Here is a 24,546-nt window from a genome sequence, read left to right as displayed (position 1 = left end):
GTTATATCTGAACCTGACTAGGCCAGACATCTCTTATAGTGTCCAACAGCTTAGTCAGTTCATGCATGAGCCAAGAAAACCACATTTACAAGCTGCAATTCATGTGATCAAGTACTTGGCAGGTACCATGGATTGGGGATTATATTATCCTGCAAACTCTGAGATCAAACTAACAGCTTACTGTGACTCAGACTGGGGGAGTTGTGCATTTAGTGCCAAGTCACTAACTGGATATTGTGTATTCTTGGGAGACTCCTTGGTGTCTTGGAAAACAAAGAAGCAAAAAACTACTTCAAAATCCTCTACAGAAGCAGAGTACAGGTGTATGTCTCATACCACCAGTGAAATTGTCTGGTTAAGTGGAGTGTTGGAGGATCTTGGGTTCAATGTTCCTAAACCCATTGATCTTTTCTGTGATAATAAGTCAGCCATTCACTTGGCTCATAATCCAGTTTTCCACGAGAGAACCAAACACTTGCATGTGGACTGTCATTATGTGAGAGACCATTTACAGGATGGAACTCTTAATGTTCTTCATATCAAATCCTTCTTACAACTGGCAGACTTGATGACCAAGTCTCTCAGTGAACAACAACACAATCATCTATCTTTCAAGTTGGGCATTGTCTCCTCAGCTCCAACTTGAGGGAGGGGTATTGAGAATATCATGTGAATATCATCCACATCAGCAACAGTCACATGCATTTTTGTGCATTGTAGTATAGCCTTTATTAGCTTTGTTTTTTTCTGATTTTGTATTGATCCTAGGAAGATATCCTAGCCGTTATTTTGTTGCTTTGTACAGCTATTCCTAGGTTAGAATAGTGAGCTCATGTATATAAGGGAAGGAGGAGAAGGGGCGCAGTTTTTGCAACACACAATACACAGAATTACAGAAAGAAAGGAAACTGGTTCTGATTGAACCAAGAAAACCAAAACCAGAGTCTTTGTTTTTCTACAAATATTGATTTTCTCAAGCTGTCAATCAAGGAAGTTAATTACAGCAATCAACAAATGATATAATTATCTTCCACATGACGTACAGAAAATTCTTCCAACAACAGAAGCCAGTAATGACTAATTAATCCAGTATGAAGTTCAGTCACCCTGATTGACTGTTTATACATACCTTTATACTTGTATGTATAGTCTACATTATGGATTAATCTTTCATCATGTTATGTTTTTATGTTTTTCCAGTAAAAATATATCGTCTTTGAATTGCTAGGAAGATGGAGGCAAACACAGACATTATCATTGTTGGAGCTGGAATATCTGGTCTTGCTACTGCTTTGGCTCTTCACAGGTATATGGACTATATATTATTTCGCATGTTCAACCTCTGTCCGCATTTAGTTGTCACGATACTAGTACCAATTATAATATCAACGTCACATGCATAATAGACATGATACGTAAATATGTTGTTAATAGTTGAATATTCAAGTATTGAAAGATTGATGAGTTGTTTGGAAAAAAAACATGAAGATTGTTCATGTGTTCTGTTGTTGCTTTTGCAGGTTAGGAATAAGAAGTCTGGTGTTGGAATCATCAGATACATTAAGAGCTGCCAGTGTCGCATTAACGACTTGGACCAATGCTTGGAGGGCTTTGGATGCTCTTGGGATCGGCGACACTGAGGCAGCAGCATGAACAGATAACTGGGTGCAGTAATTAAGCTTTTATAACTCCATATATATTGTTTGAAAGGGATAAGACTGTTTAAGCATTATTATTTCATTCTATGTTACTCGGACTCTTCATTTCCCCATTATGGGAATGGAGTTATGAACCCGATCAACCTTCACACTTCACTTTGGACCAAGATCATGGGATACTTTCATTTAATAATCGAGACTGACTCTTGGACACGTACCTAAGTCTGACAACAACAAAAAGGTGTCCGAGTAACATAGCTAGGTTTCCTTGAACTTCAACAATTCAACCTTAAAAGTCATCAAAGATGATGTTTTTGATCAAGTTCTAAACCAACTCTTGAATAAAATGGGTGCAGGATATCTTCTTTTTCCACAGTTACAGGTGATTTGACTTCATATGTTTCATTAACAACCAAAGGAAAACAGTGAGTTGATTGATTACTTTCTAGTTTTGTTTCATCTTTGTTGTATGTGTGTATGTATGTGTACGGGATCATATCCAGAGAGGGCAGAACATCAATGACAGAGCAAACCCTGAAACCCAGGGCACACCCAAGTCAAAGAAAGACTCTAAACCCCAAGCCAAGTATATGCAGCCCAGGCAGATCAAACCTCCCCAGATCACGTGTAAAGACACAGAGCAGAGCTAGGCAAAGCTGCATCAGTCCAAGAAGGGACCTGCAGGCTAAACGACAACGACAAGGAATAAAGTACATCGCCGTCATACACGTGGCGGCATCTGAGTAGGCCAAAGTACAGAATAGTACGCCTATAAATAGCACCCACATCATTCATGATGGGACATATTCTTACACACGGTACTTGCTCCACCTTCTCTCTATATTCCCTCTCTAAAGACTTCTTATCTATTTGCTGACTTAGGCATCGGAGGGGGTTTCCTCGGTTAAACCCCCGAGGTTAGCTCACGTTTGCTCTGCTTGACAGGGCCAAGGCACTCCGGAACGTCCTCCCAGTTCCACACTCGGAACAAGTGGCGCTAGAAGGAGGGGACTTCCCAGACCTTGCCTCTAAAAGACCTACCCTCCCACAAAATGACTGAGTCAAGCGAACCGATAATCCAGCAAATAGAACCACCCACCTCTAGAAACAACCAGAGAATCACAAACGTACCTTTGTTCGGCATGCCTCAGAGTCTTGGTCCGCCAAGAGAGACACCACAACCCAGAGCTATGGCAACCCCCAGCCAGGGCCAGGGCATCCCAGTTCCAACCAGTGCCTCACTAGCACGGTTGGGGGCACAGTTCTCACCCGACCAGATGCGCACAGCCATAGAAGTCCTGACCTTCCTTACCCAGACAACACCGCAAGCCCAGGTCATGAGGACAGCCCCAGAGGTTGAGGTTGAGCAGAGGAGGAAACGTCCCAGACCCCAAAACAGTCCGAACGTCTGGAGGAGGAATCTGCAGCAGGAGATGGAAGGGGCTGACAGCCAAGAATATGAGGCAGAAAGTATCACGCCTAGCAGAGCTCAACCCAGAGCGAGAACCGAACAAGCACCCAGCCAGAGGCACCACTCCGGGTCAGGTATGCCAAATCCCACCCGAGCAATAGTTAAACCTGATAATTCCCCTTTCTGTGATGAGATACTCTCGGAAAAAATGGAAAAGATAAAAATGCCCACCTGCAAATATTCCGGAAAGTCAGACCCAACGAATCACCTCTCTGCCTTTGGAGGACACATGATGCTATATACCAACACAGACTCTATGTGGTGTAAGGTTTTCCCTTCCACTCTGGAGGGGATGGCACAGAGCTGGTTCGGTAAAATACCCAAGGGCACCATAACCTCTTTCCGGCAGTTAGCCATCTTGTTTCGCACCCAATATGTGGCAAACATTGCCAGAGAAAGGATGACAGGGGAGCTGATGTCAGTCATCCAAGGACCTCAGGAATCTCTGAGGGAGTACATATCCAGATTCAATATGGAGGCATCGAATATACCCAAGTTACAGCAAGAGGTAGCAGTCCTGGCTATGATGACTGGTATGCGGGATGGAGAATTCAAGAGTTATCTGGGCAGAAAGTCATTCACAACCCTGGCAGAGGTACTGGGGAAGGCAAATGAATTCATAAAAAGTGAAGAGATTGGCAGAGCAACCTCACGACGATATGTAGCAAGTGAGAACAATTACGGTAGTCAGAGCAGAAAAGAGCCGTACAAAAAAGAATACCCAGACAAAAGGGAAAATCAGCAGCCCAGAAAAGATTGGCACGGGCAGGTCAGAGGAAGGGGTAGTGAGTTCAAAACTGAAAAGCGAGGCAAATTCAACGAATACACTCCTCTGGTTGCATCCAGAACCCAGATTTTTGCTATCAGCAAGGAGGATGAGAAATGGCAGAGACCACCGAAAATGTACAACAAATACAGGGACACGAAGAAGTACTGTGATTTTCACAAGGATCATGGTCATCTCACAGAGGAATGCACTCACCTGAAAGATAACATTGAGGACCTGATCCGAAGGGGGTACCTAACACAATTTAAGGCAAAGAGCTCATACAGCAGGACCTACGAAAACAGGGATGATGAGGGTCGATTTGATAACAGGAAGACAGAGCAAAAACAGAACCACCCAGCAGAGCAGAAGAGGTCGAATGATATACTGGTCATAACAGGAGGACCAGTCTACGCTGGTACTACAGCCAGCGGTGCTAAGGCCAGTGTGAACGAATTTAAACACCAGGTTAATTACCACAACTCAGGAAAATGGCCTGCCCCTCCAAAAATCCCACAGTGCACTTTTACAGAAGATGATTGCAAGGGCATAATTTATCCCCATGATGACCCAATGGTGTTAGCTCTGGATGTGGCTAACAGAAAAATCCATCGAATCCTGATAGACGGAGGAAGCTCTGCAAACATTCTATTCTGGCCAGCTTTCCAAGAGCTGCAGATTGAAGAGAAGCACGTAAAGCCAGTTAGCTACCCAGTAATTGGTTTCACAGGAGCAACGGTGATACCAGAAGGAATAGTTAGCTTACCTGTCCAAATTGGGCAGGGGAAAGATATCAAGGATGTCATGGTTGATTTCATGATAGTCAAGGTACCCGCAGCATACAATGCCATTCTGGGCAGACCATTTATTCATGATGCAGGAGCAGTGGTGTCTACTTATCACCTCACCATGATGTACACAACGAATGATAACAGATCAGCTAAGGTCAGGGGAAACCAAGAGCAGGCTAAGAGATGCTACCACACAGCCCTGAAACAGCCACCCAGACCCCCGCCCCTGGCAGAGGCAGACATTCCCTTGTCCAGAAAGAGAAAGAGAGCAGAGCGTAAAAAAGACGCACTACTGGACATGGAGAATTTTGAGCATCGTGAAGAAGGACTGTTAAAACCAGCCCCAGCAGAAGAAACAGAAGAGATAGAGCTGGAGGAAGGAGTAGAGGACAGAACAGTCCGAATTGGCACAGATATAGACCTTTCCCTGAGGGTAAATATCATCGATCTGTTGCGAGAGCACGCGGACATATTTGCCTTCTCTGCCGACGAAATGCCAGGGATTGATCCCAACGTCATGGTCCACAGGTTGAATGTTAATAGAGAAGTCAGACCGGTGAAACAGAAGAAGAGAGCTTTTTCGACAGAGAAGAATGTAGCCATCCAGGAAGAGATCAGCAAACTATTAGCAGCCAAATTCATAGAAGAGTGTGACTACCCGGAATGGTTGGCTAATGTTGTGATGGTAAAGAAAGCAAATGGTCAATGGAGGATGTGCGTAGACTTTACAGACCTAAACAGGGCTTGTCCGAAGGATTGCTACCCGCTACCCAGAATAGATCAACTGGTGGATTCCACCAGCGGGCATGCCCTGCTGAGTTTCATGGATGCCTTTTCGGGCTATCACCAGATCAGTTTGTTAGAATCAGACCGGAAAAAAGCCGCCTTCATCACAGACGCTGGAGTTTACAACTACAGGGCTATGCCATTTGGTCTAAAGAACGCAGGGGCCACATACCAGAAACTGGTAGACAAAATATTTGCAGGACAAAAAGGCCGAAACGTGGAGGTGTATGTAGATGATTCCATAGTCAAGAGCAAAAAGGAGGGTGATCACATTAAGGATCTGAAGGAAACTTTTGCAACATTGAGGCAATTTGGTATGAAATTAAACCCAAAAAAATGCGTGTTCGGTGTTAAGTCTGGAAAGTTTTTGGGATTCCTGGTCAGTCAAAGAGGAATTGATGCCAACCCAGAAAAAGTAGAGGCCATACTCAACCTACCAGAACCAAGAAACATACGAGACATCCAGAGGTTGACTGGGAAAATGGCAGCACTCACCAGGTTCATCAGCAAGTCCGCAGACAAGTCTCTCCCCTTTTTCCAGGTGCTAAAGGGAAACAAAACATTTAAGTGGGGAGAGGAGCAAGAGAAAGCATTCAAGGAGGTGAAGAACCATTTGAAAAGCCTCCCAACCATAGCCAGACCAGAAGTGGGGGACATATTACAGCTATACATCTCTGCCTCCAAGAAAACTGTAGCAGCAGCTCTGGTAGTCGAGAAGGATAAAATCCAGCAGCCAGTCTACTTTGTCAGCCACATCCTCAACCCAGCAGAACAGAGGTACCCCCTGATTGAAAAAATGGCCTTCGCCATCATGATAGCTGCCAGGAAATTGAAACCATACTTTGACGCGCATAAAGTGCAAGTGTTGACTAATCAGCCTTTAGAGAAGTCATTGCAGAGGCTAGATACCTCTGGTAGACTCCTGAAATGGGCAGTGGAACTCTCAGAATATGACATCGAGTACAAACCCAGAACCGCCATAAAAGCACAGGCACTGGCAGATTTCATTGCAGAGGCATCATACGAGGAGGAGGAAGAACCATTGGGGACTTGGCAGATCTCAGTAGACGGCTCCGCCGCAGTCACAGGGTCGGGCGCAGGTATCATAATGGTGTCACCAGAAGGCAACATTTTCGAATATGCTATAAAATTTAAATTCAAAGCTTCAAATAACGAAGCAGAGTATGAGGCGGCAATCGCAGGAATCCAGATGTGCAAAGCAGCAGATGCTAAGAAAATAGTGCTCAAAACCGATTCACAGCTGGTGGCCAGCCAATATAGAGGCGAATATGAAGCCAGAGAACCGTCTATGCAGAGGTACTTGGCCTTGATGAAAGAAGCAGTAGCCCAGCTAGAAAGCTTTGAGATTCAACTGGTTCCCAGGGCAGAGAACAGTCAAGCAGACGCCCTATCCAAGTTAGCAAGTTCGACGCTACAGGACTTGGAAAGAACAGTGATGGTAGAGGTCCAGGAAGAAAAGAGCATTGACAAAAAGCCTTTAGTCAACTTCATTGACACTGAGCCACAGTGGTATGACAGTATAGTCTCATACAAGCTGGGAAGGGGCCTTCCCACAGCAGAGCAAGAGCAGAAAAAAGTAAAACGAAACGAGCATTGGTTCGTCATTTACCAGGGTAAACTGTACAAGAAATCATTTTCGTTGCCTCTGCTGAGATGCATATCAGCAGAGGAGTCACAACGAGTCATTGAAGAAATACACGAGGGAATATGTGGAAACCACATAGGCGGCAGGACATTAGCCTTGAAAGCTCTCAGAGCAGGATATTATTGGCCAACCATGGTAAGTGATTCTCAAGCATATGTTAAAAAGTGCGACAAGTGCCAGAAATTCGCCCCAGTGATCAACCAACCCTCTAATGACTTACAGCCAATCATCAACCCCATACCATTCGCCCAGTGGGGAATGGACATTCTGGGACCATTCACAGCAGCAAGCGGGGGAAGAAAATTTCTGATCGTGGCAGTTGACTATTTTACTAAGTGGATCGAGGCAGAGCCCACTAAAAGCATAACAGCCAAGCGGATGAAGGATTTCATCTGGAAGAACATTGTGACAAGGTTCGGCATCCCAGAAAGTTTGGTCTTCGATCATGGAACACAGTTCGACTGCACTCCTATAAAGGATTATTGCGCTGAACTAAGAATAAAATTCGCATACGCATCTGTGTGCCATCCCCAGAGCAATGGTCAGGCAGAGGCAGCAAATAAACAAATCCTGGGAGCACTGCGAAAGAAGGTAGAAGATTTTAAGGGTGCATGGGCCGACCTTATTCCAGAGATCTTATGGTCCAACAGGACCACTGAAAAAGAAGCAACAGGAGAAAGTCCTTACAAACTAGCTTTTGGGGCTGAGGCGGTCCTGCCTGTCGAAGTGGGTCTACCTAGCTTTAGAGTGCAGTACTATGAGGAAGGCACTAATGAGCAGCGTATGAGGGAAGCATTAGATCTCTTACCAGAAGTCAGGCTGCAAGCAGAACTCAAGTTGGCAGCAAACAAAGAAAAAATGAGCAGGGCATACAACAAGAGGGTAAAGCACAGACCTATGCAAGTGGGGGATCTGGTCCTCAGAAGAACAGCTGCCACTGGAAAGGGAAAGGCAGAAGGAAAATTCTCTGCCAATTGGGAAGGACCTTACCAGATCACAAAAGAGGTAGCCCCAGGCTCATACCATCTAATGACGATGGAAGGAAGAGAATTGAAGAATAGCTGGAATGCCAACATGCTAAAGAAATACTATGTATAGACACAAGAAGTTAATACTATAACAAGGCAATAGAAGCCAGAGTAGTTCTTCACTTTTGTAATTTTCCACGCTTACAAGCATAATAAAAATTGGCCCAGCTACCTTCGATAAGAAGAAAGTGCGTCAGGTCTCTTGGAAAAGTAAAAGGTGAACGGCTAAAACTCGTAAAAAAAAAGGGGGGAAACGCTACCCACGAATAACTTGGTATGATCAACCAAGTTATTGGGTAAGTTTTTTCTCAACGAGATTTAAGCAAAAACGTTTCTCGAGCTTTGTCCTGGCCAAAGCCAGGACAATTCAATAATACGCAGCCAAAGTAGGCTGGAATAAATATGAAGATACTTTTTGAGCTTTGTCCTGGCCAAAGCCAGGACAATTCAATAATACGCAGCCAAAGTAGGCTGGAATAAATATGAAGATACCTTTTGAGCTTTGTCCTGGCCAAAGCCAGGACAATTCAATCATACTCAGCCCAAAGTAGGCTGAAGTAAATACAAAAACACTTCTCGAGTTTTGTCCTGGCCAAAGCCAGGACAATTCAATAAGGCACAGCCAAAATAGGCTGAAGCAAATGCGAAAACACTTCTCGGTTTTTGTCCCGGCCAAAGCCAGGACAACTCAACAATACACAGTCCAAAACAGGTCGAGGCGAATATAGAAATACTTTTTGAATTTTGCCCTGGCCAAAGCCAGGACAATCAAGCATGCAAAGTGGGTCAAATGGAAATATGGGGGAAACAAAACAATAAAAAAAAATAGCAAGCAAAAAGCAACAAGGTAAAAGGCAGCATAAGCACGACGAGTTAACAAACAACGGGACCGGCGGCTATACCTCAAAAACTTATGCAATGTACAGCCCTACAAAAATGGCCACTGTTGATCAAAACTAAAAACGATAAATATTATCCCCAGAAACAAATTCTTACTCTCCACGCAGGGAGGACAAAAACAACCAGAAAAAATAAACTACGCATTGGCTGAGGTAGTGCAAGATGAACATGGGGACAGCCGCCTGTGCCATTATTGCCCAACATCATCTTCAGCATCAGACAGAGGCAATTCCCCAGGGTGAACATTTTCAACACAATGATCAGGCACCCCATCATCTTCTGGCACCGCACCGCCCGCAGCTAGAGACGCTTGCTCGGCCTCCCTCTTCTTTCTCAAAAGCTCAACATGGAGCCCAGCCAACCAAGCAGCTTCGATTGGAGACCAGTCAAGATCAGGATGCTTCTCTTGCACTATTAGCGAAGCAGCCTTCCACCCGCCATCATAGCTCTGAGTGCGCAGAGCATACTGCTCATCTGACCGACGGAAGTCGCGAACGGCAGCCGCAAGCTGATCTTCGATGGAGTTCTGCAGTTGGGCCATCTCATTGTCATGAGACTGCTCAACAGAGAGAAAGTCTTGCTGGAGAGCCTCAATTTTCTGCTGTCCGGTGACCAGATCAATTTGGGCCTGAGAAAAGCTAGCCTGCAGCTGATCACGCTCTTCAGTAACAAGCTTCAATTGATCATTAGCCGAAGTAAGACAGGTCGAAGATAACTCCAGATCAGCAGTGAGCTCCTCAATTCTCTTCTTTTGGGCCTCTATGTGAGCAACGTTGGCAGCAAGTCGTTTCTGGTAAACTATGAAGACTTCTGTCAACTCACGAACAGCGTTGCCACACTAAGAACACAGAAAAAGAGACAAGCATTATAAGTTGGTGCATAACAAAAGAAACGAACCAATGTACCAAAGGAGAAGAGAAGTAAACCAAGTATACCTCCATGACCTTCTGGCAGGCATTCGCCCCAGGAGTATACAAACGCTCTTTGGGCAGGTCGCTGGGCAACTGCAGACCTCTTAACATCCTCAGGGCAAGCGTCCCGCCTTTCTCAGGGTAGTTCCCATATAAGCTTTCTGACTCGGACACATCCCAGCGCGGGACAAAAGTACGATCCAAAGCAGCAGGACCAGAGAAGATAGCAGCCAGCTCGGGGTCGGCCTGGGGACGAATGTCGAGAAATTCTTTCTCAACAAACTCCTTATGCCGACCCGTGATATGCAGGTCAAGATCATCAGCAGCCAGATCACTTCCTTGAAGCTCGTGCTCCAAAAACTGTCGAAGAGAGCTACCAGAAGTGTTGCTACGATGGGGATCAGCCGCAGAAGGGGAGGCTCGAAGTTGCTCAGCTCCGCTATCAAACCTAGGTTGTTTCCCAGGACGCTGAACAAAAGGCGGCTCCTCAGCTTCGATATCCACAGGCTCCGACGCAGAGCCCGAACAACCTGGCTGGTCACATACCTCACCAGCCACTTCCCCAAAATCATGGCCTGCATCCTCTGTCGGAGCTTCGAGCCCAGCCTCGAAATCGGCTCGGTCACGACGAGAGCCTGACAGAGCACCACGATGGGAAGCTCCGCGAGAGGTCTGCCCTCGACGAATAGGAGTGCTCGCAGAACCAGTGTTTGTAGAGGAAACCACTCGAGACACTCTGGGAACGATCCCAGAACCGCCACCCCGACCAGAACGGCGTGTAGAACTTCTCCTGCTGCCCTCTATTTGGTCAGCCAAAATTTGATACCCATTCGCAGCAGGATCGGGGGGAGCAGCGCAGATGAAAGAACCATCAGCCCGAACACCCAATTCCTCAAGATTCAAGAATTGACGACCTGAAACAAAAAAAAAAAAAGTAAGTAAAAAAAAAAAAAAAAAAAAAAAAAAAAAAAAAAAAAAAAAAAACTCGCACAAAGAGAAAAGAAAACGTGAAGTGAAAAAGTAACACAGAACTAACCTTGAGGGTGAGTAGAACAAAGAAACATAGCGGACAGCACGTCATTCCGCAGAACATAACTTGAATGCGGAAGCCAAACACGAGGCAACCGCCCAACCTCTTTACCAGCAGCATTAAACTTGGGCTCAGATGAAAAATGCTCAAAAGCCCTCTCCTCCAAGACAGCACCATCCAAAATCTCGACTCCCTCTAGCCGAGTCCGAGGTCTAACAAAGCCCCGAGCAACAGGAAAGTCAGCAGGGACGGCGAGCCAGTAAAACCTATCCTTCCACTCCTTTTGGCCGGTAGGCATCCCATGGCAGGTCAATCTTCCACGATTGCAATAGATGGAAAACCAGCCAATCTTGTTCCCAGTACCGCTGTTGCGCAGATGATGGACTCGCTTACAGAGAGAAAGGGTCTCAGGAAACTCCAAAAACCGACAGACCCAAATATAGCTGATCAAAGTACGAACAGCGAAGGGATGGAGCTGAGCTAAGCAAACGTTGAAGGCACGAAGAATCTTCACCAGGGTAGGATCCAGAGGAAAGCGCAGACCAAAATCCAGACTATAGGCATAAACGCCTATGCACCCCTCTGGTGGATGAGTAATCCGAGCATCATCGTCTGGCACGATGAGTCGATAACCATCAGGCAGACCATAAAACTCCTTACCAACAACAGCGTGATTCTCTTTTCGCGCATCATCAGTCCACTTAGTGTTCAGCTTCGCGTGTAAGGGACCAAAAGCAGAGGCCTCAGAAAGGAAGGGCGTCGAATCCCCAGGAACGACATTCTCTTCCACGTAGTTCGGAAAAGGCCTCATCTCATTCACCTGGGCCAAAATATCCTCCCCACCAGCTTGCCCACCCACGGAAATAGTGACATGGTTGGCCATCATAGAACGAAAAATAGATTCCCGGCGTCTGTAAACACGCAAAGACAGTTCAGACTCATTAGCTCCAGCAAGCTGCTCAAAATCATCTAACCAGGCCTGTTCAGACAGAGGCTGAACATCAAGCCCTGGGGGGACATTGGACGGCGGATTTATCCTAACTATCCGCGACAGATAATCATGGCGCATCTCCCTAAGAGTTTGACGTAAAGATGGGGACAGGTCGGCCGTAGAGTCAGGACACCCAGAATCACCCGCATCTGGGGGGGGCGGCTCCTCCCCAGAGGATTCATCGTCAGAGGACAAAGGAATCACAACAGGCACAGAGCGAGACAAAACATCATGCATTGATTTGGTTCTGTGCTCAGCAGAAGCCCGAGTCTCCTCATCAGAAGATAAAGAGACAGAGGAGGGAGAAGAGGTAACATAGGAAGCAGAGGAAACGCTTTTAGCGCCCGAGCTACTAAGGTTTTGGCTATCAGATGCATCAGACATTATGAACTGAAAGTCACAGGACAAGGGAAAAGGGCACAAAAGTAAATAACAAAAAAAAAAAAAAAAAAAAAAAGGGGAAAAGCTACTCAACAATGGCGGAAGTTCAAAAACGACTTAACAATGGCGAAAAATACCAGAAATTGAAACCCCAAAGACACTAAAATCAAGCGAACAACAAACAAAGGTCGTGCAAAAGAATCGAAAAAACAGCAAAAAATAGAAACTTACCGGAAAAAGAAGATAGAGTTAGAATCAAAAGAAACACAGCAACGAAAACCTCCCTTCGCGAAATGGCAAACGAAAACACGAGGGGCAAATGACCACCACAAGCAACAAGAACACTAGCAATCGACCGGAAAAGTGACGGCAAACACAAAAATGTGCAAAAGATCGAATTTTGAGAAGACTTTTGCAAATAACAAGCAACGGAAAATGAGAGCACTCGAGTGTTTTTCTCAGAAACACCAAGGAGAGAGAAGGTAAGAAATGAAGATGAAGAAGGAAGGAAGTTACCTTTTCTCTTTAAAAGCCAAAGAAGAACGGCTAGGATGCGAGCAACGATACAGTTGCACAAGCAGGATGAAGGACACGTGTAGACCTCAATACAACCAAACTTAATCATGATGAAGGACGGTCCAGATTGAGCGACGATTCCAATTGACTCTTCGGATGGGCAACGCGTGGCACGAGGAAAAGCCGGTTAAAATCCCCAAAGATTTCTTACCATTCACCTCAAAGAAAGCCCGCCCAAAAAAAAAATAAAAAAAAAATAAATAAATAAATAAATAAATAAAAAAATAAAAAAAAAATAAAAAAAAAAAAAAAAAAAAAAAAAAAAAAATAGATCTACTCTGGAGGGACTGGTAGGAAGAAAATACACAGCCAGGACAAAAGCAAAAAACCAACAAAACAAGCATTGCAGCCCCAAAGAGTCCAGATCAAGGACAGAAGAGCAGACCTGACTTAAAAGGTCAGCTCTACTCTTGAGGGACTAGTGGTACGGGGTCATATCCAGATCAAGGACAGAAGAGCAGACCTGACTTAAAAGGTCAGCTCTACTCTTGAGGGACTAGTTGTACGGGATCATATCCAGAGAGGGCAGAACATCAATGACAGAGCAAACCCTGACACCCAGGGCACACCCAAGTCAAAGAAAGACTCTAAACCCCAAGCCAAGTATATGCAGCCCAGGCAGATCAAACCTCCCCAGATCACGTGTAAAGACACAGAGCAGAGCTAGGCAAAGTTGCATCAGTCCAAGAAGGGACCTGCAGGCTAAACGACAACGACAAGGAATAAAGTACATCGCCGTCATACACGTGGCGGCATCTGAGTAGGCCAAAGTACAGAATAGTACGCCTATAAATAGCACCCACATCATTCATGATGGGACATATTCTTACACACGGTACTTGCTCCACCTTCTCTCTATATTCCCTCTCTAAAGACTTCTTATCTATTTGCTGACTTAGGCATCGGAGGGGGTTTCCTCGGTTAAACCCCCGAGGTTAGCTCACGTTTGCTCTGCTTGACAGGGCCAAGGCACTCCGGAACGTCCTCCCAGTTCCACACTCGGAACAGTATGTATGTATGGGCTTACTGAAAAATTTGAGAAAATTCAGTGGAGATCTTGAAGTTCGTTGTGTGAGACGGAAGGTCCTTCTAGAAGCGCTTGCAAAGGATTTACCGATTGGTACAATAAGGTACTCTTCCAAGGTGGTGTCTATTGAAGAATCGGGTTTCTCAAAGCTTGTGCACCTCACCGATGGTTCCATCCTTAAGACCAAGGTATAAAACTGATCCAGCTTTTACAGGCTCACTGATCTTGTCGTATGTCTTAATTTCTTCGATTACATATATATTTATAGGGAAGCTTCTTAATTATGAGGCTAACAGACTTGTGATATCATGCATTTTTCACAAACAGGTACTGATTGGGAGTGATGGGGTGAATTCAGTGGTGGCAAAATGGCTAGGATTCAAGAAACCCTCATTAACAGGAAGATCAGCTATAAGGGGTTGTGCATATTACAAGGATGGTCATGGATTTGGGCCCGAATTTCAGGTCTTAGTCGGAAACAATGCTAGATATGGTATCGTTCCCTGTGATAACACTACTGTTTATTGGTTTTTCACCTGGACGCCATCTGCTCAAGGTATGGTTACTGGCAGGCAGTTATTGTGGTATTGTTTTGTGTCTTTATGCACGAGGGGAAGTTCCGTTCACCTTTAAAAAATAAGTTCGTATCAGTTCCAATCAGGTTTGATCAGTTCCAATAAGTTCAGTTCAGATAAGTTGAATAGAACGCACCCTAAGTGATCATAGCACAGAAGAATAGCATGATTTCATTTGAATAATCATTTTGTGATATACATTTATATATCTAAGTTCCAAGTCTGACTGAGAGATCATTTGGTTATAACAGAAAACAGAACACTGCAAGAAGCTGATCAACCAAAGCTGAAGCAATTTATGCTGGGTAAACTTGGGAAGGTACCTGACAAAATAAGGGCTGTGATAGAAGACACGGAATTAAAAGAAATAGTACGTTCTCCACTAGGATATAGAACTCCATGGCAGATGTTATTTGGTAACATAAGCAAAGACAATGTATGCGTAATAGGTGACGCATGTCATCCAATGACACCAGACCTTGCACAAGGAGGGTGCTTGGCCCTAGAAGACGGGGTCATTCTAGCAAGACGCCTTGCTGATTTCCTGCTAGACAGTTCAATTAAGGACGAGTTTGAGAGGATAAAGAGGGGATTGAACAGCTATGCAAAGAAGACGAGGTGGAGAGCGTTTGATCTGATTAGTACAGGTTATCTTCTGGGTTGGATACAGGAGTTTGATGGGTTTGGGATGAGGTTATTAAAAGAAAAACTGCTTTCTGCATATCTTTCTGGGTTGTATGTTAAGAAGGCTGATGTAGACCCTAAACATCTTGTTCTTCAACATTCAACTTCTTGAAGAGTATTTCTGCAAAAACGCGTGATTTGCTTTCTTCATCTTCTTTCCTCTGTAATAATCAACATGCATGTTCTATGCTGTATTATCATACTGCCTGGTTCAATTTGTTGAAGACTGATTCTGTTGACCTCAAGTCCTCAATTTGCCAAATAATGTCAATAAACTTACATGTGAGTGACGAGACCAGCCACACATCGTCGCCATAACAGTTCATCATGACCATCTTCAGTGACCTGTTAGCCACGGCGTATATTGTTCAGTGAGACTTGTACAGTTGAAACTTCAAACTGTGGCTTCTTACATGTTATGCTGACTTTTTGTTGACCGAAGTTTGTACAATTTAGCAATTGCAAGTTTATACGGACTAATACTTGGCATAATTGCTGATAGGAAACTCATTAAAATATCTGTAATTTCGTGATCGTTTCTTAAGAAATTGCATCTATTTAAACTTTGTCATCAGGAAATGGTGAAATGAACTGGTCCAACTAAAGCTTTGTTCTATATACAGGTCTAGTCTGATTTTTCTGGTTTCTGATTTGGTCTGATCTGATCTGAATGTTTTCTGTGAGTCATTTTTGCTTTTTTTTTGTCTGATCTGATAAGCAATAAGAATATGGTGAAGAGTAGAGCCTAAGAGTTGCATGACACATATAATGTGAAGCTACAAATCACAAGCAGGACAAGTCTCAATTCATCTGCCAAGGAGGCAACATAGAAAACAAAACTAGTGGAGTAACAAATTATAAATTAAGAATGAAGATGATGCAAAAAGCCATATATGCCTCTCCACTATTGAATAGTAACTGTAAAAGATCTGGTGACAACATAATACAAGCTCCAAACGTATACCCACTGTACGAGATACAAGCTCACTAATTCAAACCATCAGCACAAGTGTTCATCATGCCAAAGCATTTTGTACCTAATTGCTACAGTCCCCATAACGAAAAAAATTAAATCACCTCACATTTTGGCTGCTGTCAATTTCATTCAGCAAGAAAAACCAGGTCTTTCCAATTCTGGCAGAAATGCTTCACAATTCCATGTAAAGAGCAGATGTTCACCCAGATGAACCCAATCCAAACGACTTGACAATATTGCTAACCCTTTCAGCAAATGTCCGAGAGGTTATCTTTTTACCAGGTACATGGAAAGGATTTGAAACCGCATCCACATAAGCTGCATGGAACTTTCTGAAGAACTGCTTTCAGTCAAAATACATATGATCAGCTTTAAAACCTAACCAGCATTCAGTTAAAATACACATACACCCAAAACAACAACAAATTCTAACAAAGCACCAAAATATATTTTAAAGCTCCTGAAACAATGTCATTACGTATCTTATTGGACAGCTACTGAGATGATAACAACGAAATAGAGAATAAACAAGCTGAAAATGCAGGCACCACCTTGAACGATTCCTAAACCAATCATTTGGCATCGTTCCATAATTCACCTCATACCTAGAGCTTGACATATAAAAGCAGATCAAGAGTACAGCTTCTTTGAATAGACAGATGAGAGAACGAGTGCACCACAAGTCATCCACCATTACCTCAGCAAAGCATACTAGAAAGATAAAATCATTTTTTCCCCTATGGACTATGGTGATTAAGCACCATATTTTTCAGTTTTCACATCCTTAAGGTAGTCTATAAGACCAGCAATATCACAGCTACATATTGTTTATGTTATACCCATAATTCCTGTACCAACTCCAAAATTTGCGAAAAGAGTTTAAAACAGAAACAATACCACATCATGCACAAAAGGGACAACTTTTTTGTATACAGGTATATAAGTTTCCAAAGATATCTTAGCTATACTTACATTTCTCACGTCAGCATCTCTTACATCTAAATCGGTGGTCACCAAGATGAATTTCACCTTAGTATTGGTCAAATAGCCATACCTACAAGCAATAGAAAGCTAATTTCATCAGTATCATTATTTTTAGACTGACGATATCACATTCAAGCAAAACTACAGATTCCACCTCGACATAATTTAGGGAGGAAGATACCTACACTTTGTAGTTCTCCGTTGGGTAAAGAAGACCTAAAAAAGTTTCATTCAGCATCGGCCCAGATTTCTTGGGATTGTTCACTGAGATGTAAGACAGATAACATGAGTTTCCAAACAATCTGTCAAGCATACATTGCACCATTACCCGTAGAGACATTATTAAACTTACCTCCATACACTGCAGACATATGGGAATGTTACCCATCGTAAAAAATGTAAAAAACAAACTGAAGAACCCCACCCTACTATTCAGTATTCACACACTAAGACATTAGAACATCTGGATAATTAATTGTGTGCCCAATGCTAATTTATCTTCTCTATCTAAAAATTCAATCATCTTCATCAAGGAATAAACAAGGTCAAGGTTTAATTTAAATACAAAAAGAGACACAAGAAAATTTGAAACCTATGCTAAAACTTTCTCCATGAAAAAATTAGATGAGCAAAAGAAAAGCAATAGGCCGTTCTTGGATAAGACAAGCTCATACTATGCGACCACGAGACTGATGTTGCACAGCCTATCTGGATTAAATGCCTAACATGCTGCATAGAAGCATAAACTCTCATATAGCTTCATTGATAGTGTTAGAACTGGGGACTCGATTAATCGAGGAAAAGTTCAAAGCAAAGGGTTAACATGATCTACTCATTAGTTTGAGGTGCAGGCCCGGCCCTAGGGGGTAGGCGAGGGTGCGACCGCCTAGGGCCCAAGGCAAAAAGGGGCCCAAAATAATAGTATGTCTAGTAAATTAGTACTAGTAATCTAGGATGCTCGGACTCGGCTCACCACCCCTCCGTACCGGTGTCGACACGACGCGACCCGGGTGCGGACACGGAATCCGGATCGGACCCGCCGGAGAGAAACTGGACTCGGCACTCACTAACCCTAGATCTAAAATTGAGGGGAGAAAACAACAAATCAAGAGCCGAAACCTTAGGGCTTTTGTTCGGCCAGAAAATCCGAGTAGATCGGAACCACCGAGTTGTTGGTTTTCTTCTCCGGCGAAGGGTGGCAGTCTTTCTTCTTATCTTCGACCTTTTTAAAAACAGAACTATCTTCGACATTGTGGGGGTTTCTGGTTTTCTGTTTTTATTTTTTTTATTTTTTTATGTGGGGTTGGGTAGGTGGAAGAAAGTCACGTGATCCCATCTTTCTTTTTATTCTTAGTGGTTATTTTACCTCTTTTTCTGTATTTTTACTTTATTGGTGGGGTAGTATTGAGTCTCTTGACTTTTGAGTCCTTTTATTCTGCCTTCTGTTTTTTACTTTATTATGAGCAATAAAAAATATGGTATCTTTATCTAAGGAGTTTGACTTTTCACCTAATACTTAAATTATGTATATTTAAAAAAGCTAATAACCAGTAATTTTTTAAAAAAAAAAAATTTGCAAATAAAAAAAAATCTTTATTTTGTTTTTGCATTGCCGTGTCCCCGAGTCCAAATACAAGTTTCGGACCCTTCCTAAACGTGTCCCCGAGTCCTTGATTTTTGAGTTTCTCATGTCCGACACTCGGACCCCTTACCCGGGTCCGACACCCGTACCCGAGTCCAAGCATCCTTGCTAGTAATAAACAACACATTAAATACACATGTTATTTCCTTGGCTCATTGGTAGAAAGTAGGTGTTAAAGGTTTGATACCTACCACAGGTCTAGTGTTCGACTCCCCTCACTGTCTTTATTATTTTGTTTAATCGTTCCCTCATTGTTTTTCTTGTTGACTTCCATCTTCCTTTATTCGTTCAACTCTTTTCTTTTTCTTTTTTAACTTTGTCAATATTTTTATTTTTGTGTTTGTTAGGTTGTACTGTAATTTTTTTATTTAAATTTATTTTTTAGCAACTAATTTTCTCATTTATAATACTTTGTACATATACTGTCTCAATTATGTAAACCCTTTATTTGTATTAGCCCTGTCCTTTAATCCTTTACAAGATAATTAAGTTTTACGTTAAATTTATGTACGTAGTATTTGACTTTCAGCACTTAGTTCTATTTTATGTAACTATATGTGGGCAAAAAAAATGCTTATTTGATGGACTATGGGTCTATAAATTTTAAACTAGATATCAAATTTTAATGAAGACAAAATTAATTGATACTTTTATATGCTCAAAATGAACCTTTATTTTAAAAAAATATATATCTCTTTATGTATATTAATTATCTTGTAATTAAGTAAGTATTTATTTTATTGAAATATTTCAAGAGATCGACTAGAGTGTAGGATTTTGAAATTTTAGAATCCTGCAAAGGAGATATAATAATTTTTTATTGGATTGAATTCAACAATATAATGGATTTAACAAAAAAAATTATGATATTATTTCAGTCAAAGACGTATCACTTCGGAAGGGGCCCAGATCCTATTTCGCCTAGGGCCCTCAAAATGTCAGGACCGGGCTGTTGAGGACCTTGAGGTGATTCTAGTTGAAGGTGAAAACTTGTCTCAATAGCACGCCTAGTGTTAGAATTCAACATTCCTTTACTTGTATGTTGTTTATCTCTTTTTTCTAGGACCTCTCTAACAGTTTTCTAGGGTTTACATAGAATTATTATGTTACTGTCAATCCAGTGTGTCGTTGGTAGTTTGTAGCTAATTCAAAATAAACCTCTATGAGTGGTTGAATGAATTCCTTCTTCTCAACAATTGTTGCCATCGCTTTATTGCATGTGTTTTGTTGTAGGCCGTTATAGAAATTGTGCCGCCACTCGCTCTAAAGCACCCCAAATCCCGCAATCAGATAAATTCTCCAAGACGGTCCCACTTGTGCTTGTTGTGCGCACACAAGCGCCCCGATCGACATTCTCCTCTCGTTCTTGCCGCCAATAGGCAAGAGCACCCAACCAGAACCAAACGCACGCTTGCTCGTACGAGCTAAAAGATACTCATTCCGCACAAGGCTTACATCCTTGCCGCCCAAAGGCAAGAGTGCGCCGCACGGATGCGGTGTCAAAACATTTGGACCTTGACAGTTGGTATTCGAGCCAAGGTTCAAACCTAGGCCTCGAGAGATCCTAGTAAACAGATCAAGATGGAGGAGATCAAAGAAAGACTAGCCTAGCTAGAGGGCAAGTCAGAAACCTGGACCCAGCTCGAGGAAATTGTGGTTGGCAAAGCCAAAGAAATAGAAAGACTCTAGACCGCGGTCGATGAGCTCATGCAAGAAAGAGATGCGCTCCGTGAGCAACTTAGCTTTGTTTAGGGGCAAACCGATAAAGCACTAGATAAGTGTGCGACGATGATGCGCGCGGTAGGAAGAGATTGCGGTGGAGGAGGTGCGATGAAGATCAAACCCCCAAAGCCTCGAGACTACAACACCGCGAGAGACTCAAAGGAAGTCGACAACTTCCTCTTCGACATGGGACACTATTTCAAAATTTATCAACAGTGACGATCTAAAGGTGGATACTGCGACAATGCACTTGTCGGATGATGCAAAGCTATGGTAGAGCACAAAACACGCCGACATCTAAGATGGGAAGGTCAAGATAGACACTTGGGGAGAGTTCAAAAAGGAATTCAAAGATCAGTTCTATCCCGAGAACATCGAGTGTGTTGCTAAGAATGAAGCTACATGAGATCCATAACAAGTGCTCCATACGCGAATATGTGAAAGAATACTCGGCTTGCATGTTGGATACCGAGACATTAATGAAAATGATCGATTGTTCAACTTTGTTCATGGGCTACAAGAATGGGCGCCCGTAAAGTGTTGAGGGCGAAGGTTGACACCCTTTCGACCCCTATGACTGCTGCAGAACGACTAATGGACTACTCCGCTGGGAAGGGACATCGCTCAAAAGAAGGAACTAGGGGAACGCCTACAAGTTTGGAGAGCCCGCCCCCACTTGGTTGCTACGGAAATGGGATCACCAAGCTCACCTAAGAGCGCAACAAGTGGCTTGAAGGTGTCATCCACCTCTGTCGGGGGATTCAAGCCAGGAAGTGGGGGGGGGGGGGCTCTCAGAAGTCCTGGTCGTCGCCATCCCAATCAACAAGAGAATCAAAAGTCAACATGCCCTCGGGAAACATCAGTAGGCTTAATTGCTTGCTATGCCGAGGCCCACACAAATGGTGGGAGTGCAAACACAAAGGGGAGAAGTTCTCGGCCATGACCGTCGAAGAAACCCAAAATAAAACAGGTGAGTCCGAAGAAGAAGAAGAAGAAGAAGAAGATATGCAGCCTCAGAGAATAGGTGTCATCTACAAGATGGGCGCCAAGAGGATGGTAGCCCCAGAAGCAAAAGAAAACCAACACCTATCGGCAATGCGAGTAATGAACCCCCATAAGCAGACAACATTGAAGAAACACCTTCGTAATAGAGACACCATAATGCGAGTGATGGAGCCCCAGGAGAAGGCAACATCCCAGAAGCAACTCGCATCAGATACCCACCCACGCAAGTGATGGAGCCACACACAAAGCCAACATCTCAAATACCTACGGATACAAGAATCAAGATGCAAGCTCGAGCCGAACTGCACCAAGCAAAAACCAGAACCTAAGGAAGATGTGGATTCACGAGAAGCATCAATAGCAAAAAGAAACATTTCTCAAGATTCCAACAGAAGCAAACCCGACTACTAAGAGTGTGCAAAATTTAGGATATCAGATTTTCTTTTATTTATTGTAATTCTTGTAAGTCGACAACTTAAGTGGGGGAGGATGTTAGAAACGAACCTTACGTAACTTGTATTTTTCTTAGCTATTGCTTTCTAGGACCTTTCTAATGTCTTCTACGCTTTAAATAGAATTATTATATTACTGTCAATCCAGTGTTCGCCGGGAGTTTGTAGCTAATTCAAAATAAACCTCTATGAGGGGTATGAATGAATGAATTTCTACTTCTCACCGATTGTTGTCATGGCTTTATTGCTTGTGTTTTGTTGTAGGATTGTATAAATATTGTGCCGCCACTCGCTGTAAAGCACCCCAAAACCCACAAAATCTCGCAGTTAGATAAATTGTTCGCGATGGTCCGGCTTGTGCCTGATGTGCGCACACAAGCGCCCCGATCGACCCTCGCCTCTCGTTCTTGTAGTCAATAGGCAAGAGTGCCCATCCAGAATCAAACGCTTGCTTATGCCCCTACGAGACACTCATTCCGTACAAGGCTTGCATCCTTGCCGCCAAAAAGGCAAGAGTGCGTCGCACGAATCCGATTTCGAAACATTTGGACCGTGACACCCAGACATGAGCTCGTTTTGGATGAGAAACGAGAGAGTTAGGTCAATTTTACGACGAGTTGTCCACGAGCAGAGAACCAAACCTGTTATAAGTTTGTTCGAACCTATTGGTGATTCGACCGAACTCGAAGAAAGGAAAAAGAGTCAGTAGCGGAAGGAAGTGGTTCGACCGAACCTGGTTTATGTTTGCCCGAAATGTAGGGCGAGTTGCTACTAATTTTTCCGTGAGCTTCAACGACGTGTTCAATCCTTGGCCATTGGATTGTATTTATGCTGTGGACTCTTAGTTTTAAAAAGCGCGCTTTTTTGCGCTTAAAGCTCGGAAGCTCAGAAGCTCACAGCAAAACGCTTCTGCCAGCCGAAACCTAGCGACATACAAGAAGCGCGCGCTCCCTAGCGCTTCGGTGCTTCTGCTCTTCCTAGCGCTTTCGCGCTTCTTGTAGTCTGGGCACATCTCACCCTTCTTTTTTATAAAAAATAAAGCCACGTGACTCTAATCTTCTTTTTTTAAGTATCACGTGATTTCTTTTTTATTGAAAAGCGAATATTTGGGAAGTTTTTGAAAATCCTAGTGCAATTTTCTCCCGTAGCCCGATTTCTCTAGCCTTCTCGTCGGATTTCTCCCGTCGGATTCTGAATTTTTCTTTCATCGTTTTGATTTCTCTTTTTTTCATCTTTTCTTTCCATATTTTCTCCATATTTTCTGAACTTTTGAAATTTTATTATTCCTTTCCGGGTGCGCTTCGCCTACGAAAAGTTTGCGCTTAAGCTCCAGGGCCCTTTTGCGCTTCAGTGCGCTTCGCGCTTTTTAAAACTAAGTGTGGACTATATATACTCTATTGGTAGCATTTATTGATGTATCCATAAATTAGAGAGAGAAAGCCAGGGTTTATGAAGAAGTTCTTCATTGTTCACCCATGTGCTTGTGAGTGAGAGTTGGAGAGATGGTTTGCTCAATACTCTTGTAAACTCTAATTCTAAACCAATACAATATAGTCTTCTAGTTTAGGGTGGATTTTATAGGCTTCAAGCACATTGCTTGAAGGATTTCCCACCTCCCAAATTTTGTGTCATCTTGCATTCAATTTTCTCAATTTTTCCAATTTGTTCTTCCCTCATTACTCCAATGATCACCAATTGCTCTAACAGATAGTGTCTATGCTCTTATTCTCTTATCATGTGTTCAAACCCTATATAATACATACCATTGAATATGTTAAGTTTCTCTTTTATATTTCTACGAATTCCAACTAACCCTTTGGTACAAAGGGCAACTTTTCAAACTTAAAAGGATGAGTTTGCCTTTCCGATTATTGATTCACTACTACTAAGAGGCATGACATTTCAGTTTATGTTTTAACTTACGGGCTGATGTTTTGCTAGTCTTTAAAATTGAGTAGGGTGACACTTCATACTTCAAGACGTTCCTTTGAAGATTAGAAAAGTGTGAATGTTATATCAGTTTGGGTGTCTGTCATATCATTTCAGAAGCGTAGACCAAAAATCAGGCAAATAAACGGATCAACCACCAACAAAAACATCACTTTTGGCAAATTGCAAAACATTCTCAAAAAGCTGCAGCAAGCCAGCAACACACATTTTCAACAACTTCAAAGCAATAAATCTTGAAAATACTCAAATCCTGCTAGATCAGAGCAATAAACGGAAGCTTGAGGATAGTGAAAGAGAGGTAAATTGGAATATGCCAAAGAAATATTGATTGTCTCACAATCACTCAGTCACTCATAATCAAATTTTGCACACAATAAAATTGCAGAAACAGGCTTCATTTCGAAATGCTCTCTATCAAATAGGGTTAGGGATTTGCCGATTACATTGAATAATTTACCACCAAACAATATCTCGGATCAAACTTCCCACTATTTTGGGTAAATTTATCCGGGAATCAAACCCAGCACCCAAAATGAAAAAGTTGCTTTCAAATCAATCTAGGTAAACAATGAAG

The 24,546-nt window shown here is 42.9% G+C and overlaps 1 protein-coding gene and 1 pseudogene across 2 annotated transcripts in view; one reads left to right on the top strand and one right to left on the bottom strand.

Annotated features, from left to right (window-relative positions):
- The first annotated feature begins 727 nt into the window (after positions 1-727).
- LOC110800175 (monooxygenase 2-like) lies at positions 728-16,090 on the top strand (annotated as a pseudogene).
- A 26-nt stretch (positions 16,091-16,116) lies between these two features.
- The window catches only part of LOC110800179 (uncharacterized), a 29,501-nt gene continuing 21,071 nt past the window's right edge, over positions 16,117-24,546 (bottom strand). The window contains exons 4-6 of one of the 2 annotated variants that reach the window (XM_022005471.2): positions 17,387-17,465; positions 17,190-17,271; positions 16,117-16,560 (exon numbers count right to left, since the gene is read on the bottom strand). In XM_022005471.2, the coding sequence (XP_021861163.2) occupies positions 16,417-16,560; positions 17,190-17,271; positions 17,387-17,465 (305 nt within the window). In that variant the 3' untranslated portion in view covers positions 16,117-16,416. The remainder of the gene's footprint in view (positions 16,561-17,189; positions 17,272-17,386; positions 17,466-24,546) is intronic. The other variant, XM_022005472.2, reaches the window with a different exon arrangement.

The sequence above is a fragment of the Spinacia oleracea genome, chromosome 4 (assembly GCF_020520425.1).
Source record: "Spinacia oleracea cultivar Varoflay chromosome 4, BTI_SOV_V1, whole genome shotgun sequence".
NCBI lineage: Eukaryota > Viridiplantae > Streptophyta > Magnoliopsida > Caryophyllales > Amaranthaceae > Spinacia > Spinacia oleracea.
Note: the sequence above shows the minus strand (reverse complement) of the source record. Positions and strands in the feature narration are given on the sequence as shown.